General features: G+C 41.4%; 1 protein-coding gene across 6 annotated transcripts in view; it reads left to right on the forward strand.

Annotated features, from left to right (window-relative positions):
* Positions 1-2,045: 2,045 nt before the first annotated feature.
* Positions 2,046-18,444, forward strand: part of PPM1A (protein phosphatase, Mg2+/Mn2+ dependent 1A) — a 43,333-nt gene continuing 26,934 nt past the window's right edge. Inside the window, exon 1 of one of the 6 annotated variants that reach the window (XM_008519851.2) lies at positions 2,046-2,396. In XM_008519851.2, coding sequence (XP_008518073.1) covers positions 2,270-2,396 — 127 coding nt within the window. In that variant the 5' untranslated portion in view covers positions 2,046-2,269. Of the gene's footprint in view, positions 2,397-5,435; positions 5,917-6,303; positions 6,593-16,736; positions 16,887-18,444 lie in introns of those variants that run through there. The other 5 variants (XR_011532746.1, XM_070593133.1, XR_011532747.1 and 2 more) reach the window with 5 other exon arrangements.

Raw genomic sequence — 18,444 nt, forward strand, 5'->3', positions numbered from 1 at the left:
AGTGAAGCCCTGATTTGTAGGATTTGCTGATTTTCATGGTGTAAACATTCCCTCCCCGGCCCATATGGAGCTACTGAAGTGAAGTCACTGAATGCAGCTTTGCGAAGAGATGCAGAGGAACAAATTATAGAGAATTTCTACCATACAGATAGAATAGGTGTAAGTAACCTCAAGAGCATAGGTATTATACTATTGTAAGATATATTAAAATAACTTGGAAGAGATGAGTTTTTAATATACATTATCTTTGTTAAAAACTTATTTAACTGCAAGCTTATATAATTTAATTTTTAATAATGGCTGTGTTTAACAGACAGCTGGCCAAATTCCTGAAAATTTAAGAGTCTGCTCTCATGAGCTAGTATAAACCAGCTCCGCACACTACTGTTGACTCTAAGTTCACACGCTTTCCATTCCTGATGCTCTTTGCTGCCTTTGTTACTGGCATATAAAAGCTAGGGATGATTTGTGGGATACAGGGAAAAACCTGGGTACCAGCCTTTACTTCTAGTGACCCTGGGTAGTTGCCAACTCTCTGCCACTCCGTTTTCTCTTCTGTAAAGAATGAGAACAGTCCTCGCCCTGCCTACCCACAAGGACTTTTGTGAGGATTAAACTAGTTGGTCTAAGTGACACTGCTTTGTAAACTGAAGAGCCAGATACAGAAAAAAGCCTTTATTATGATGGTCATTTCATCACTGGTTTTCAACCAGGCCACATGTTAAGGATGCAAAATGTGCTGCAGCTTTCAAAGGTATGGTTTAGCTTCAGATTTTCTGTAATGTGTACAATAGATGGTAAACACACAGAAAAATTGTTCTCAAAAAGTCCAATTTTTGCTAGTTTTTACCCATTAAGAATAGCTATCTGTATTGGGAGAAAAACGATTTTTTTTTTAAAAGATTTTATTTTTTCCTTTTTCTCCCCAAAGCCCCCCAGTACATAGTTGTATATTCTTCGTTGTGGATCCTTCTAGTTGTGGCATGTGGGACGCTGCCTCAGCGTGGTCTGATGAGCAGTGCCATGTCCGCGCCCAGGATTTGAACTAAGGAAACACTGGGCCGCCTGCAGCAGAGCACGCAAACTTAACCACTCGGCCATGGGGCCAGCCCCGGGAGAAAAATGATTTTTATCAAAACTTACAGCTTACTCATTTCTAGCTGCTGTTGGATTGTCTGAAGGGACCTCTCCCTGGGGTTGTGGAATGCTTCTTAATTTCAGTAGTTGAATAAAGGTCCATTGATTTTTAACTTTGATTTTTCAAGCTGCTTTGCTTTTTGAGCCAGACCAACTCACTAAGTTATTTTGTATGGATTGTACCCCTCTGTCGAGGTGGTTTCCCAATCGTAAATTGGATTAAGTACCCCAAATATCCTAAATTGAAATTCTAAACTTGAGCCACTTGATGAAATATTTTTTGCCTTGAGTTTGCTGAACCTCTCTTTGGTCTGCAGGTAACTTTTCTGCCAAGCTCTTTCCCACATCAGGCCCTTCGCCCATGCTGATCCCTCTGCCTGGAAAGCTTTCTCCCAACTCTTCACAAAGCGACTCCTTCTCCTCCTTTAGCTCAAATGCTATGTTCTTAGAAAGGTCATCTCTGAACACCTGTTTCAGGTCCTCTCCCTGATCTATTTCCTTATTTATTTCCTTCACAACACTGATCACAATCTGCAATTTCGGTGTTTATTTGTTTAGTTCTTTGCCTATATCCCTCATTATAGTATCAGCTGTTTGGGGGCTGGGACTTTGCCCATGGATGTCATTATCTATGCCAGCATCCAGCACAGTGCCTGGCACACAAAGACTATCTGTTAAAGAGACGAGCTTGTCTGATAAGATCCACACCAATGTCGTGGGGTTGTGGTCATATACAGTTCTCTTGAGGTGAGAGCCTACCTTAAAGACTATCCAGGGCTTGGTCTGTGGTGCTCATGGTGGCCCACATTTCTCCCAGGGCCCAGGAGGAGCCAGAGTGGCAGCACAAGACTGCTGGCTCCTGTCTGCCCCACCCTAGGGAGGCCGCCTCAGTGATGTCACACAGGACAGGATTCTCTAATCCACTTCATTCTGTAACAGTCCTTTAAACAGCTAAGTCTTTCATGACCCCATATAGCAGGGGGGATGGAGGAAAGAGGACTGGGGTGGAGGGTATACGCCCCCCAACAAAGTTAGTTTAGGAGCACTATCTGCTCATACATTCTGCTTCAGGAGAAAGCGGGCAGCAGAAGCTGGAATTTGGACGAACCTAAGGAAAAGTGAGAAAATAAGAATGGAGAAAAGAAGAGCAAAGGAGATAAAAAGAGAACAGAAGAAAGAGAGAAGAGTGATAAGCAGGAGAAAAGAGAGAAGAGGAGGACAAATGAAGAGGATGTTTGTGAGAAAAAGACGTGAAACAGGTAGTGAAGGAGGAGGAGGAAGAGTTGAACCTATGTTCTGCTGGGCTGTTGACTCTTGGGTAGCGAGTGGCTTCAGTGTGAGAGGACGGATGGCTGAGAGGAGGGGCATTCTCAGGTCCTCACTCCCTTGTGGGGTTACTTCAACTGCTGAGATTTATTCTGAGACGCCCAAGCAAGGCTGTCTCAATGGTGACTCTCCTGGATGGATTCACAATAGTAATTTAGGAACGAGAAATGTAAACCTTTTCTTTAAATCATGATTGGGAAGGAAAAGAGAAGAGAGTATTGCTGACCAGACTAAGCTTTACTCACTGCAGCCCCTGTCCTCATCCCCAGCCTCTCAATTAGCGGGCCACTAGCAGACAGCTAACTTCAGAACTTGAAAGCCAGCCTTTCAGACAATCTGTTTCCCTCTTTGGTAATTGAAATAGAAACAGATTTTCAAAGCAGAATAGGATAGTTTTATACAAAACCCATAAAAATTACTAAAATACAATGATGGCAATATATGCTCACTGACACTTCACAAAAACTTACTGTGAACATCCCACATACGTACAGGAGGCCCAAGCAAGGCCTTGCAGTTCAAAAGAGAAGAAAACTTCTCTCCTTTTTCAATATCCTTTTCTCCCCTTCTAAATAAAGATTTTTGCCCTTAGTATAGTATTTTGGATAATATTTCGGGAATATAATATTGGGTATAATAATGAGGAAGGGGATAGTACAATACCAAGCATCTTTATTCAGACAATATTAACATATCTTTGTTCCAGATTTTAAAATGTCAATCTTATAACCCATGAGTTTCCCAGTTCATACGAAAATGTCCCTGTAAGCTGTATCCAGAAATATGAAACAGTAGGAAGGTGCAGCTTTGTCAGCAGTCTGTGGTACACTGTGCAGACTCCTGAAAAATCTCTTTACGCTCATATTTTCTATTTTTCTACCTCTTCTGCTATAATTGACCCAGATTCTCCTATAAGTGTAGAGCAAAGAGAAGATATGGAAGCCTAAAGGAAGGAAGCAGTAAGATAGGCAAGACCTTAGAGTTCTCTATGACCCACTACTGCCACTGGTGGCTCAGGATCTACCTTATCAATAAGAAAATTTGTTTTCTAAGGGCATCTCAAACAGGGGTTGCCACATGGGCTTTTCTATTTCAGAATGGTAATGAGTCCACTAGCATGCTAATCATGCTGTTACTTGTCTGAAGTATTAAGGATTCCAATAAGGCAGAGTTTCAAAGATCTTTGATCTAATTTCTTTATTTTTATTGGTTTTTTTTTTTTTGGCAAGGGTGTGGAGAAGTAATTAGGAAACGTGTCCTCAGATGATACTGGAGATCAAATGCATAAGCGAATTTTATTTTTATTTTGTATACCTGGAAATGAGCCATCTTCATCTTACTCTAAGAAATTCTAACCCCAAAGATATTGGGTAGAGTAATTTTTAGGTTCCTTGAAGAATTGGCCTGCCAGGGATCATTTGGTGATACTGTTTGATCCTGCTGTTAGGTCCCAGGCCTAAGAGTGAAAGAAACAGAACCTTCCCCAAAAAGTCATGTTGAACAAATTGGAGATGGCTTTTATAGCTTTAAAAGCACTAAGTATTTGTTGAATGACAGAAAGACACAAGAAATAGGTGCCTTTGATTTAAGAGTTGGGGCAACAAAGTGGTTTTAAGAGACACAAGGTAGCAGGGGACAAATTGCTACAGTAAGCTCCTGAGATAAAACAGAGAGGCCTCCTCACAAATTTACCATTTTATCAGCCAGAAAACAATTTGGCTAATATTTTCAGGTGTTCTTTTTAAAGTACCTGCCTCCTATAATGAAGTATTTGGGGTTTTTTTGTATATAACAGAGCATCTTTTTAAAACACGGATTTTTCTTTTAAACTTCTGTTCCTGCAAATGTGGTGTAGGTCAAACGCAAGAACAGGTTAACCTTTGACAAGAGAGGGAAAGGCACCCCAACCAATGGGAACTCGTGCTGGTGATGTACTGCTCCCCAGTTCTGACTCATTGGCCGCCTAGGGTTTGTCATTCTATCCCAGGCGTCTGCAAACAGCGTGGGTTGGGTTTTCCGTAGTCTAGCTAGCTAAACTGGATTTTGGCCGCCTGCACGTGCAGTTTCAATTAGGTTTAGCCGATCTCTAACTCTTAATAGAAGCAGCTGTTACTTTTCTGATTATCCTCCAGATTTTGAAAAGTCCTTCGTTCCTTTAACCTCACTGGAGGTCGTTGGAGGTCCCCTGTGACAGAATCACGTGACTGTCTAACATGTGCAAATAAATACAATGTGGAATCCCCTGAGCTACAGACCGAAAACCTGCCAGAAACTCATGCACCGCGTGCGTGTCAGCTGCTCTGGCTTGTGGGTGGGTGGTGGTAGGGGGCGTGTGCTGCCCTTCGGGACTCGAGGTGTGTGGCTGGGGCACCTGCGTGGGCCTCCTGGGGTCACTGGTGGAGGATGGCTCCGGAAGCGTGGGACCCTGGGGAGGGGGTCTGGCGGCGGCCTGGGACCCAGCGCGCGGTCGAGCCGCAGCAGCCAGGCCGCCGCCACTCCGCGGCTGCACCCGAGAGCGCGGCCGCGCGGGGCCAGGCCTCGGGGACTGTGGCCGGCGTCTTCGCGGGGAGTGGGCGTGTATTCGCAGACAGGTGGAAGCGCCGGGGCGGGAGGCGGGACGCCCTAGCGGGAGCTGCGCCCTCTCGACTCGGCAGACGCCGGGCTCGGACACGTTCGCGATCCCCGGGGTTCCTAACATCTCGGCCACTGCCCAGGCTCCGGCGCCGGGGCGTGAAGGCCCCGGTCTCGGTTGGAACTCGGGTTTGGATACTCTTTTCGGCTTCAGCCTGGAGCCCCGTCAGCCGGGCGGCTGCGGCGAGCGAAGCCGGGCAGGGCAGTGACGTCATCTGCCGCCGCCCCTCCCCCGCGCGCCAGCCCTCGCCGCAGTTCCTGCCCAACGACATCCGGGTCTCTCCAGCTGCTCCGCCGCGCCGCAGCTGTAGCGGCGGCTGAGCCGGCGGGGCTGGGCGGGCGGAGGAGGGGGGAGGGGCAACACGGCGCCGTCGTGAGCGCGCCTGCGCGGGGACGCGCTCGAGGCGGTGGCGGCGCTAGGGGCGGGAGCGCGCGCGGGAGCGAGGGAGCAGTGGTCTCGACGCCGGCCCGGACCGCGGCTTCGGGTGCTCGGGCGGCTGCAGTTCGGGAACGGGTGGTTGGGGAGGGGGGGTGGGGGGGCGCCAGGCAGGTGGGGCGCGAAAGCGATGAATCTTCGGCTCTTCCTCCTCCTCCTCTGGGACCCGCTCTCCGCCTCCCGCTCCAACGCCCGGATGATCTGAACCGCGAGGACGCCGAGAGCCGGGGGCCCGGACGCAGCCCGGCTCCTCCCCTCCTCCACCCCCTCCCCGGCCTGACCTGGCCGGCCGCGGCCGCGGTGACCCCCTTCCCGCCCCCTCCCCGGCCGCCGTCGCCGTCGCCGCCTCGGCCGACCAGGGACCTGCCCGCCCGCTGCTGCTCCGGGTAAGCGCTCCGCTCGGGCCGAGGGCGGGCTGGCGGGCGGCGCGGGCCTGCGCGGCGGCGGCCAGGCCTGGGCCTGGGGCCTGTAAACAAGCCGGGCGTCTGCCCGGGCGCTCCCGGGAGGAGACGCGACAACTCCACCCCCTGGCCCAGCCTCCTCCCCGCGGCCGGGCGGCGGGCGGCGAGGGGTTAACGCTCCGCCGGGGCGGCGGCGGGGAGGCGGGGGCGGGGTGTTCGGCGGCGCGCGGGGGGCGGGGGGCGCGACCCTCGGGCCGCCGAGGCCGGGCGCGTGTCGGCGGCGGCGCGGGCGAGGGCGAGGGCCGGCCTGGCCCGAGAGCGGCCGGCGGAACTTTTCCCGAGAGCAGAGGGGGCGTCGCGGCGCCCCCACCCGCCGCCCGGCCGCGCGCCCGGCCGCCTGGGCTGCAACCCCCGGAGGGAGGCCCCCTTCGGACCGGACTGACCCTCGGAATAGCAGATTCTGGAGAATTTGCTCCAGGTTTTATAGGGGGCAGAGCTGAGAGTGAGGCTCCTTCAGAACTCGAGTCAGTGATGCCGCCGGTCCATTCATTTTTAAGGCATCAGACAAATCCATTGAAGTAAACCACGCTGATTTCTTCTCCTGTCTTTTTAACCGTGTAAATTGTGTGGGTGAAAGTTCTTGATGTTAGAGTTTGGTGAGGTATGGTTCTGTTCTGCTTGTACATTGCAAATACGTTCTTGCGAGCTGGCTGTGGAGAGCCTTCTACGACCGCAGTTTTAGATAGGTTTTGAAAATTTCATCCCCTGGGGTATTTTTCCTTCCCTCTTCTAAGATCCACAGAGGTGGTACTTCGTTGTCCAAGCCAGGAAATCTACGCGCCGTCCCACCCCCAGCACTGAGTTTTCTGCTAATTGCAGTAAACGAGCCGAATACATTTTAAGAAGTGATTGGAAGAGAATGGGAAGTGTAAAAATCTATGGGAAATAGCTCTTATTTTCCCAGAGTTAATGATTTTGACGTTTCTGGAAAAAAATAGAAATCTGAAAAGTTGCTCTGAGGAAAAAGGCTTAATCTTTTCAAACTTGCAGGTTGGGATTTTAAACAACACTGTTTAGACGTGAAGAGCTCTTAGGAGTCAGGGGGTTGATTTATTTCATCAGCACTCTGCTGAGCCATAGGGGTTCCAGAGCTCTCCGAAGCCCAGCGGAGCTGGCTCCCCAACTCTTTGACTGGAACACCTTCACTTTTGCCTTTTTACATATTGGGCCTTTTCCGAAGATTGTATTTCTGTAACTCTTGACAGATTAGAAAACTGACTAGGAAGATAGTCGCCCCGCCTCCCGCCTATTTTTTGTTTACAGATGTTACCTTTATTAATTTAATATTTCCTTTGCCGATAAATAATTTGAAGCACAAAGTAACATTCCTTGCCTGATGTTACAGTTGTGTTCTTATGTGTAACTCACATATATCTGATTAAACATTCACTCATGTAGGGTGATTACTTTTAACCTGCAAGTTACAGCAATATCACGCTATAGAAACTATAATGAACTGCCCATGAAAGTTGCTTAAGACATTTTTGATTTGATATCATTAAACATTTTTCATATCAGTGAAGTAACTATATAATGGGAGAGGTATATTAAGACTAGTAGAGTTTGGCTAGCTACCTCAGTATATATTTGAGAAATAACATGGTTCCATGCTGGGGTTATTAACATTTCTTTTTACTTGGCATTTATGTGTGTATATATATAACCTGTTGAAGGGAACATTGCACTAGGAGGCAAGAATTGTTTAGTCATGGCTGTGCTCCAAAATATCTCTGTCCGTGGACAAGTCCTTTAACCTTTTGAGTCTCCACTTACAAATCAGTAAAGCCAGAGGGGTGAATATATGATCAAATGTACTGTCCAGTTGTTAAATTTTTTGATTCCCTTAACATTGTCTATTCAGTATGCCTTGACCAAATGCCTGGTGTGTGCTAAGCAGTTAGATGTTTCTGCACTCTAAAGCTGATTTTCTTTCTGGGTTGTGTCTTACTTAAAAGAATTTTAAGTGGGTGATAATTCTTCAGGAAAGAGATTCCTGTAGGTGGCATTTATTGATTGTTCTCCTGGGATTGGGAAGTCGAGAAAAACCCTTGGAGGAAGGATGGAGATTCCACGGGAGACACAGGGTGGTTGAGTCTACACATTTGAACAAGCACACGACCCTTGATGGTTTGATGCAAAGGGCATTATAAGAACACATTATAAAGGTTTTTCTGTCAGTTCAGGCTGGGTCTTGCTTATCTTGACTTGATAATAAACTTTCCTTTGAAAATTTGTTCCTTGGTACCTAATTTTTTTTTTCAAAGAAATCTATAGCACTGTCTGTCATGCTGTCTGATGGTAAATATTGCTAAGCAGTTACCAGAAAGCTACAGCCTTTGAATTTGTTCATATTATACTTAGACTATTTATTATAATGGCTAGTAGAATGTGTAGCTGATTCTGGTTTAACTATGAATGCTTATTTAATAATTTAATACTAAAGACTGACGTAGGTCCACAGGGAGCTTATTACCCCTGCGATGCTCACCCCTGAGAGCTGGATTAATTTCTTAAGATGTAAGTGTGTGGTCATGTAGGAATAATTAATTATAAGGTGATATTTTGGTGATTCCCCCCCAAATGATTGTCTAACACTTGCCTGGGTGCCTGAGTCTGAGTGATACTCTTGACTGCTTTCCATCCTTAATCAAATTGGAGGAAGGAGGCAGTCATGTAAGAAAACAGGCTCAAGTGGAGTCCTCCAAGAGTTAAGCAAGAAGATAAAATAAGGTGTGGCCCTGTGAAGGATAGGACCTCGAGGGAGGGGAGAGTTGTTATGAGGCAACTAGGTAGACGTTTCTGTCTTCCTGTACCTTGGATAGTAACGTTATGCCAGAAGATGTTCTGTCTTCCATCTCAAATAATGTTGGTGAAAAAATTTTAAAAATTCAGTTGCTTCATTTATTATTTCAGGATTAGCCAGGATGTATAAATTCTCTGAATTTCCACCTGGGATTATTAACTAACCTTAAGTGAAAGAAGCTTGGGTTAAATTATATCAAAATCAAAAGGTTAATTATCTATATTCTTTTGCTCTTTCTGTTGTCTGATATGCTCCATATGACCCAAGTAACAATTTTATATTTTGTTATGAGTCACTAGAATACATTCCTTGATGATTTTGACCTTTGCTTGTCCTAGCTGTATATGTGCTCCCTAGATAATCTCTTTACCTAGCTTTTCTTTTGCTGAGGCAGGTAGGAGGAGCTAGAGACAGTAAGCGATTAAGAGAGGTGAGGTTCTGTCTACCTGTATCTAAAGTATAATCGACTTTAGAATTTTTCTACGAAACTGAGGGAGAGATACTGGATACTAATGTATATTAATAAAGTAGGCTGTTGATTCTGTGTTTATAAAATTAGAGCTGTTTAAACATTACTTGAGTAAATATGTGATAAAGGAGGGAGTCTGAGTTTTTATAAATTTTTTTTTTTAAAGATTGGCACTTGAGCTAACATCTGTTGTCAGTCTTTTTTGCTCACTTCTTTTTCTTCTCCCCAAAGCCCTCCAGTACATAGTTGTATATTCTAGTTGTAGGTGCTTCTAGTTGTGGCATGTGGGACGCTGCCTCAGCATGGCTTGATGAGCAGTGCCAGGTCCACGCCCAGGATCCGAACCAGGGAAACCCTGGGCCACCTAAGTGAAGCAAGCAAACTCAACCACTCCTCCACCGGGCCGGCTCCTATAATTCTTAATATGTTTGGAATCCATTGACCACATTTATGTAGTTCTCATATTTAGGAGCTAGATTGAAAGTCACTAGAGTTTTTGTGGCTGATATGATTTGAACTAAAATCCTATGAGAGTGAACTACTTCTAGATACAGAAGAAAGTGGATGATAAAAGCCATAATTTATTGACCATTTATTTGTGTCAGCTTTAATTTTTGCTGCAACCCTCTAAATCATATGATGTTATCTTTGTTTTACAAATGAAGAAGTAAGGGTCAGAGAATCTAACATGCCAGGATCAGATCCCGATAGAAATAAAATTATTTTCAAAATATTCATGTGTGGATTTTTTTCCCAATTAGATGAGCCTTCTTGTTCCTAGCAATCAAAATGAAAAGCTGAATGGTAACACTTCTGGTTCAGATTCCCAGAATTAAAAGAGACCGTAGAAATTTATGTAGTTAAGTCTTCCAATGCAGGGGTCCCTTCTAAAACATTCAGAAAAGATTTAAGAAGTTCAGTTCAGGGGCTGGCCCCATAGCCAAGTGGTTGTGTTCACGTCCTCCACTTAGGCCACCTGGGGTAGGCCGGTTCAGAGCTTGGGCACAGACCTAGCAACTGCTTATCAGGCCATGCTGTGACAGCATCCCACATAGAAGAACTAGAATGACTTGCAACTAGGATATACAACTATGTATTGGGGCTTTGGGGAGAAAAAAAGAGGAAGATTGGTGACAATCTTCTTCACCAAAAAAAAAAAAAAAAAAAACAAAAAACATGGGCTCAAAAAAAAGAAAAGATCTACAAAAAAAAGTTCATTTTCTCATTCCCAGAGTTTCAGAAGTCAACAGAGTTAAACAATTTTATGTCTTCAGCTGTCATTGTTCATTCAGATTGAGGAATGGAATCGATGTTAATTCTCATGGTTTGTATCCTTAATGAAGGATTAAGAGAAATGTTTCTGAGTACATCTAGTCAATAGAGCCACATAGAAGTCTTTGGAAAGGAGAAGGTGGTAAAACTTACTAGTGGGGTGATCTTGGGCAAGCAACTTGATTTCTCTAAGCCTCAGTTTTCTTTATCTGTGAAATGAAAAGGTCATTCTAATAAGGTAATCTTGAAGATTAAATGAGATAATTATGTAGGGCACTTGACATGTTTTCTACCATGAGAAAAGTACCAAATAAATAGTAACTGCTGTTGTTGAGTAGGATATGAAATCTTGAGGTACATAGGGGAATAGAGAATTAGTGGGTGTGAGAGGGTTGTCTTTTGAGTATAATTTTAGCAATGAGCCTGGAAACCAAACTATGAGATTGAGTAGACTTTAGAATAGGTTCTAAAGGTTGTTGGTATATAGAACTTGTATATGAATAGACTAAAAGTTAAGAGGTAATGGAAGAGAAAATTGAGTATAAGTAGATTTATTTGACTGTATGAAGCTGGAGAGAAGTTGTGGGTTTGGAGTTAATGATTAGATGAGAGTAGATGGTTAAATAGAGGATAAAGAGTAAAAGTAATAAAGCAAAGGTGAATGTTCAGAGTAGAATGATCAGTAAGTGAGGAGGGACAAGGGTTGGTATTTTGGAGAGGAGTTACAGTTCATGATTAGAAATGGACAAGAAGATATTGCTACCAGAAAAGATGCAAGAGAGATTAAGGGAACTAAATTATTCTAGTTAACTCACTTCTTCCTATATAAAGAAAAAAGGTAGGCGGAAGGAAGTCTTCATAAAAGGCATTAAGGCTTTTTATGTGGATCCTGGGTTATTTAAGGTTGAGAAATTGTATTGGAACAGTTCAAGTCTTATTACCTTATACCCAAACCATGTTTTAGCACTCCAACTGGTCTTTCCCACTAGTATCTTGTACTACGTCTCCCTCCTACCTCCCTCTGTAAACCATCCCGAAATTCTTCCTAAGATACTATTTTCATCATATTATTTCTCTGCTCAATATACTTACTGACTCCCTTTCGCCTCTAGAATAAAGTTCAGAATTCTTGGCTTGGCTTTTGCCACTTTCCATGATTGGACCTTAGGACTGATCTATTTCAACCAAACTGGTACATTTGCCATCTCTGGAACATACCCTATACTTTTCTCTCAGTGGATCTTTACACATGCTAATTGCTAGCTTGGAATTCTTGCCCGCCCTTCTCTAGCTTTTGTTTTCTCCTTTATCAAAGCTCACTTCTAATATTTCCTCGTCCAGAAAGCCTTCTCTGATCACCAGAGTGTTTCATCTCTCATTTCTCTGTACTTCTGTAGCAGTATCTGTTGTATTATTTGTATAGCTTTAGTCATATGCTTTACTGCAAGGTATTTGTGTTTTAATTATAATTGTGTGTTCAATTTAATTATAAAATTCTGAAGGGGAAAATACAATAACTTTTTATTATACCCAAAGCCTGGCACAGTGTCTTGTGGATAGTAGACATTCAGATGTTTTGTGTTAGGCGAAATCCGCCTGAGAGTGGGAGTGATTGCTGTAGAAGGTGGTGGAAGAAGGTAGAACTTTCTGGTAGCAGACATTTCTGACTCTCTTCCTATTTATTATTTTGGCTGAACCTGGATATTTAAGTGTGAAGATTATACAAATCTGAAATGTGGCAGAGTTTTTCTGTTGTTGGCATAGAAAATTAGCTTGACTGATTCTGGACCTAAAGGTTTCATTTTAACGTCCTACGTTTTGGCTTTGAGGGTTAACAGGACATTCATAATGATGCATCTCTTTCCAGAGTTACATCTGCAAATATTATTGTGAACTAGGTATCCTTTTAAACAGAAATTGTGGAGTCATGGTAATTAGTGTAGTACAGAAGAGAGAGAACTATTAACTGATTTAATTTGAACCAAGCAAATGTCTAAATATGAATAGTCTGTGTTCACATAAACCTCTAAGCTAAACTTTAAACCTCATCAAACTGTTAAACTATATCCAGTATTTAGCAAATACATGGTAAATTTTCTTTTTAAAAATTTCAATTTTTAAATGGATAGTTTTATGTAGGCAGTCTGTGACTGCTTGGTATGATACTAATGAGACCAGAATCACGAATATGATTCTTTGTGTACCTCTTAAGTTTTTCAAGCCTTGACATTAGCTGGTAACAATGATAACTAACATTATTAAGCATTTATATGCCAGGCATTATCATAGAAATTTTCAAGTACTGTCTCATTAAATCTTCATATCTATCTATATGAGACAGATACTGTTATTACTTGTATCTTAGCAGATGAGGAAATTGAAACAGGTTAAGTGATTTGTCCAAAGTTTCACAGCTAGTAACAAAAACCAAACACATTTCCTTGGACTTTTCAAAGTAATTATGTTGTGGGTCACTGCAGTTTTATTGCTACTGCTAAAAGAAAATGTGTTGGCAGTTGTGATGGGTTAGAAAATCTTTGTATATGAAGGATATGACTACAGTTGCATTGTACACAGAGAATGACTCTTGTGGTTAAGTTGGGATCTGAGGTGGAAGAGTGCACTAAATTTAAAGTGCACAGTGACACTTGACAGGTCAGCTCCTTTTAGAACTTTCACAAGAAGAACTGTTAAATTTTTTAATATAAAAAAGCATATAAGATATAGCTATAATACAACTAGTACCACAGCCAGACACAGTTTTGTCTTATGGCTTATTTTATTCATGTTCATTACTTTGCACCCTGCTGACAAATAATTTCATCAGTCCTTTATTCAAGTGAAATTCTTACTGAGTTTAAGAAGATAGTGTTAAACACAAGCTACCTAATTGGGTTTACAATAGAGATTATACTGTAAGTGGAACATTTCAATATTAAGATTTATTAAAAATAAAAATTCCTTGAAAGCAGGGACCAAGTTTCGTTTGTTTTAAATAGGTGCTCATTATACGATTATTTAATCTTTGTAGTCTTCCTGTTCATTTTCTGATGAACACATGACAAAGAAAATTGAATGTGAGCCAGAAATATATTAGACCATGAGAGAGCATAGGTCATGTATAATCCAGTTTAAATTTAGGCTGGTGCTTTGTATGCATCTGTGATATGACTGTCTCAGGCAGGGATGTAGATAAACGGCTTTGTTTTGTTTTGTTTGAGTCATGCTTTATGTGGCTTAATTATTTAAAGAATATGTCATTCAAGAACTGTTGTACTGTCTCAGAGAATAAGAACATAATTCACTACCAACTTTGAATGAATGTCTTGGCTTCTTAGAAATGCTCCTTTTCTTTAGCGTGAATGGTAGAAAATTGCGTCAAATTTGGTATTACGTCTATAGGAGATGCAGCTTGCTTACTTAATTTTGTTACCAAAATTCAGAAATGAAAATATTAATGATAAGGATAAGCGACGAGTGGCTGTGTATTACTTTTTTAGTTTTGTTTTGCAAACAGAATCACAAAACTTACCAGACTTTAGAAAAACATCTTTGCAGTATGCCATCATGCTTCAGAATATAAATAGGTAGTAACTAAAATTTTCACTTTTTATAAAGCAGTAAAATATTATTGCTGAGAGTCTGTAAGGCTGTTTTGGATGTCACAGGGCTGATCTTAGAAGTGGCAGCTTTTGTTCTGTGGTCAAACCACAGCTTAACCCTGTGTTACTCCATATCTGTCATCTTCATTTTCTCCATCTGTATAAATGCTTCCTGATACTATAAGCAAGTACTTCAGCAACTAGTCAGCCATCTGGTGTGATCTTGTACTGTTTGCTACAGTCAGTAGAATAAGGAGCTCCTTAAGTACAAATGGGATGATTCATTTTATACAGTGAAACTCCCAGACTCAGTTAAAGATATTTTTGTCTAAAATACATTGAAAGTGGATTTCCTAGCTCCCAGAAATTATTCCTTTGTGTCTAACTTACCTTATACTTGCTTCTTACATCAAAGACTTTTTTAAAAATTTACCTATTCATGAATATTGAATGACTGAGTAGATGCATAAATAAATAGCTCTGGGAAGGAGAACGTATGGGCACTGTAACCTCTAGTCGAAACTGCATCTTGTCTCTTTTGTCTTCTCCAGTGTATTTTATGTGGCATTTTTCAGTAATGAGAGTGTGCATCTGATGATGTTGAGAAACTTTTAAAAGTCATTAATGAACAGTAATCTGAAAATCAAGTTTTTGATTGATAAGCTGCAAATTTGCTTGAGAATCCAATATTTTCTTATTAGAAATCAATTATGTTTCTATAGAGATTTTTAAAATTACAACTATGTATTCTATAGAATAACAAAATGGAAATGGTAGGATATAGTTTGTTTGTAGGTCAGCTTCTATGGGAATACATTTTACTGGATGGAAAAGAATTCCTAACTCCTCTGTTAAAGGAGAAGTCACAATGATGGCTATCATTCATTTGTCCTACATATTAATCAGGTGTCACTATGTGCTAAGTACTGTGAAACAAAAAAAGACATGATCTCTTCCCTCATGGACCTGAAAATCTAAAATGAGAAAGCATTCACGGAGTCTCTTGTGCTGTGATAAGGGAAATACAGGATTCTGTGAGCTCGTGACTAATGGTAGACCTATTTCCTGAGACAGGGAACTGGGTAGGAGAAGTGGCAGGGAGTTGAGAAATTCATTTTAAGCCATGTCATTTGAGGTGTGGCTAATCAAGTATAGGAAGTAGCTGGATATATATGTATTTTTAAGCTATTAGAAATACAGGATTTTCACTTTAAAAAAAACTTTTTTCTCATACTTCCCCAACACCCTTTTCCACACACAAAACATCTATATCACAATTTATGGACTCAGTGAATGATTCTATTTTGAAGAATATTAGATTGTATGCAGAAGTCTATCTCTTAGAGTCAAATACTTTGTTGTCTTTTTTTCTGGCAGAGACATTTCATATGTGTGAAATACTTAGAATTCCCCCGTTTTGTGTGTGAATGAACCTTTTACCATCTTAGATATTTAATGTTTTATTTTTCCCTTCTTTCAACTTAAATATACAAGGTTATCAGCAAACACTTAATAAATGCTCTGTGTGAGGGCTTTTGTTTGTTTTAAGCAAAAGAAAAAAAGGATAGGTTGGCTGAGGAAGTCATTTATTGTTTTCTAGGTCAGTCTGAGTCTGAATCCTCAAATATGCAAGGATTAAAAAATAACAAACTGGGAATTGAATCCGCTTTCCAATCTGTAGACATGTTATCCAAAACTGAGACATTTGAAATAGTTAATAGATGAGGCAAATTGAGATTGTGAATACCAGAACATTCTTAGAGAACTTTAAAAACTAAATTGCTCTATGCTAAGTCTTTAAATGTTTTGCTCATACTGTAATTGTTAGTGAAAATAGGTCACTATCTAATTTTTATAGCCAGTAGAACCCTCCAACTAAATTTAGCTTAGATATTTTTCAGGCAGTTTGTACTGCTAAAGTTTACTTTTAAAAATTGTGCAGTTTGGGGCTGGCCCCGTGGCATAGTGGTTAAGTTTGCATGCTCTGCCTCAGCAGCCTGCAGTTGGCGGGTTCAGCTCCCAGGGCAGACCTACACACCAACTCATTAAGCCATGCTGTGGTGGCATCCCACATACAAAATAGAGGAAGATTGGCACAAATGTTAGCTCAGTGACAATCTTCCTCACCAAAAAAAAAAAAAAAATTCTACAGTTCATACCTCTGTAGGAATTTAAGAAGACTGCTTTATGGAGTATGTAATTCAGATCACAGCACATGTCTAAAACATGTTGATACGTTAAAAAATCATGGAACATGAAGGAAACATCAACAGTGGCAAGCTTTGTGTCAAACGTACTTTGTGAAATTGAAAGTGCTGCTAATAGCTGTATAAACGGACTGGTTTGGGTAATTGTAAATTTTTACCTAATTCAGCAATGACAAATTTTTGAATAGTTTTTGGTAGAGAAAAAATGACCTGTGTCATGGGCGTTATCGAAATACTGCTTAGCATAGAAGAGCTTTTTCTGACTTACTTGGGTTGGTTTGATTGGTCAGTTTTTTTGTTGTTTTGTTTTTTAAAGATTTTTTATTTTTTCCTTTTTCTCCCCAAAGCCCCCCAGTACATAGTTGTATATTCTTTGTTGTGTGTCCTTCTAGTTGTGGCATGTGGGACGCTGCCTCAGCGTGGTTTTAATGAGCAGTGCCATGTCTGCGCCCAGGATTCGAACCAATGAAACACTGGGCCGCCTGCAGCGGAGTGCGCGAACTTAACCACTCGGCCACGGGGCCAGCCCCACCCCTTGATTGGTCAGTTTTGGTTTGCTTTTTGAAGTTTCATTTTTAAGGTTTTAATTTAAAGCATTTAAATTAAGGTATTTTTTAACTCAGTAACTGTTTTGCATTGTAATTCATTTGGTGAAATTTGGTTTGTTGGAGGAGGTTAAGCAAATATTTAATTGAAAGAGTGAAGTAAATATTTAGTTGAAGCTACAAGATGAACAACTGTTGAGCAGCAAGAAATTTGCAGGTAACTCTTTTTTTTAGTGTTTGAAAAAATGTTAATGTAGTGCTTTCCATATTACTACATAATCTACAGTTATCTTTTTAAATCTTTTTATGTAAAGTAAAATACAGATACAGAAAACCAATAAAACCCTAGAAATCTTTTTAAATGGCTTTATTAAGTTATAACTAACATAGCATAAAATTTACCCATTTAAAGTTTACAGCTCAGTAGTTTTTAGTTTATTCACAGAATTGTGCAACCATTGCCACAATTTAATTTTAGAACCTTTTCATCACCCCCAAAAGAAACCTTGTACTCATTAGCAGTCACTCTCCATTCTCCTGTCCCCCTTGTCAACCACTCATCTACTTTCTGTCTCTGTAGATTTGCTTTTTGGATATTTCATATAAACAGAATCCAGACTTTGATCAGTGATTTCTCCCCTTTGTGAACATCTTGTATCTCTCATGAGATAGTCAGCTTTGAAAACTTAGCCTTCTTTTATAGCTTAAATAATAGCTGTTTCCTCCTTCTCTGACCAGGAAAAATCATTCAGTAATTGGAAGACTATATCTAAATTTAAACCAAGAATGAGGCTTTTCACTAGTACTATAACTTTGAAGAAAATGTACCATTGGTCCTCACCTCCAATATGCTTTTCACTGTGTGGATTGTTCAGTAGCGCCCCTCCCCCCCCCCCCCACGCCTGCCCCAAGACATTACCCTGGTAGCCATTTCTCTTCTCCCTCTCAAACTCAGTCTTGCATGCGCTCACTGAAATGTTCCTGTTTGCAGCTGGCTTACCTGAACTCTACCTTCTTGAACTTTCCTCACACCAAGGATGAGGAATTAAAGAAAGGGAAAATAGAAGAAAAGATTGCTCAGGCTTGGGAGGGACAAAGTGGTAAGAGCAGGAGTAGAAATGGTATAAAATTTGCAAGGAGACTGAATTTGTGGGCAGAAGAATAAAACTTAGAGGCTGCTTAGGAGAGAGTGAGAAGTAGAGGCAAGAACAGAAAGCAAAGATCTTATAATGTGGAAGACAGGTGACATTTTTTAAATATTCAGTTGTAAAATTTTAATTTTAGTCACATGTCAGTGAAGCACAAAAGATAATTTCATTTTCTGATGAGGTCTAGTATCCTTGACATACTTTCTTTCCAGAACTTTGTGTAGGAATTTTGATGCTGAACAATAGTTATGTGTTGTCTTTTGGGTTGTTCGAAGATCTTCAGGTTTAAACCAGTGCAGAGTGGGAAACCCATATACCACCTTGGGATTATTCTTCAGAGAAATCCCACAGAGAGTTAAATGGCACCGTTCCCCTGGAGTTTCTGATTGGAGGGGCAGAATCCTATT

The sequence above is a fragment of the Equus przewalskii genome, chromosome 25 (genome assembly GCF_037783145.1).
Source record: "Equus przewalskii isolate Varuska chromosome 25, EquPr2, whole genome shotgun sequence".
NCBI classification, from domain to species: domain Eukaryota; kingdom Metazoa; phylum Chordata; class Mammalia; order Perissodactyla; family Equidae; genus Equus; species Equus przewalskii.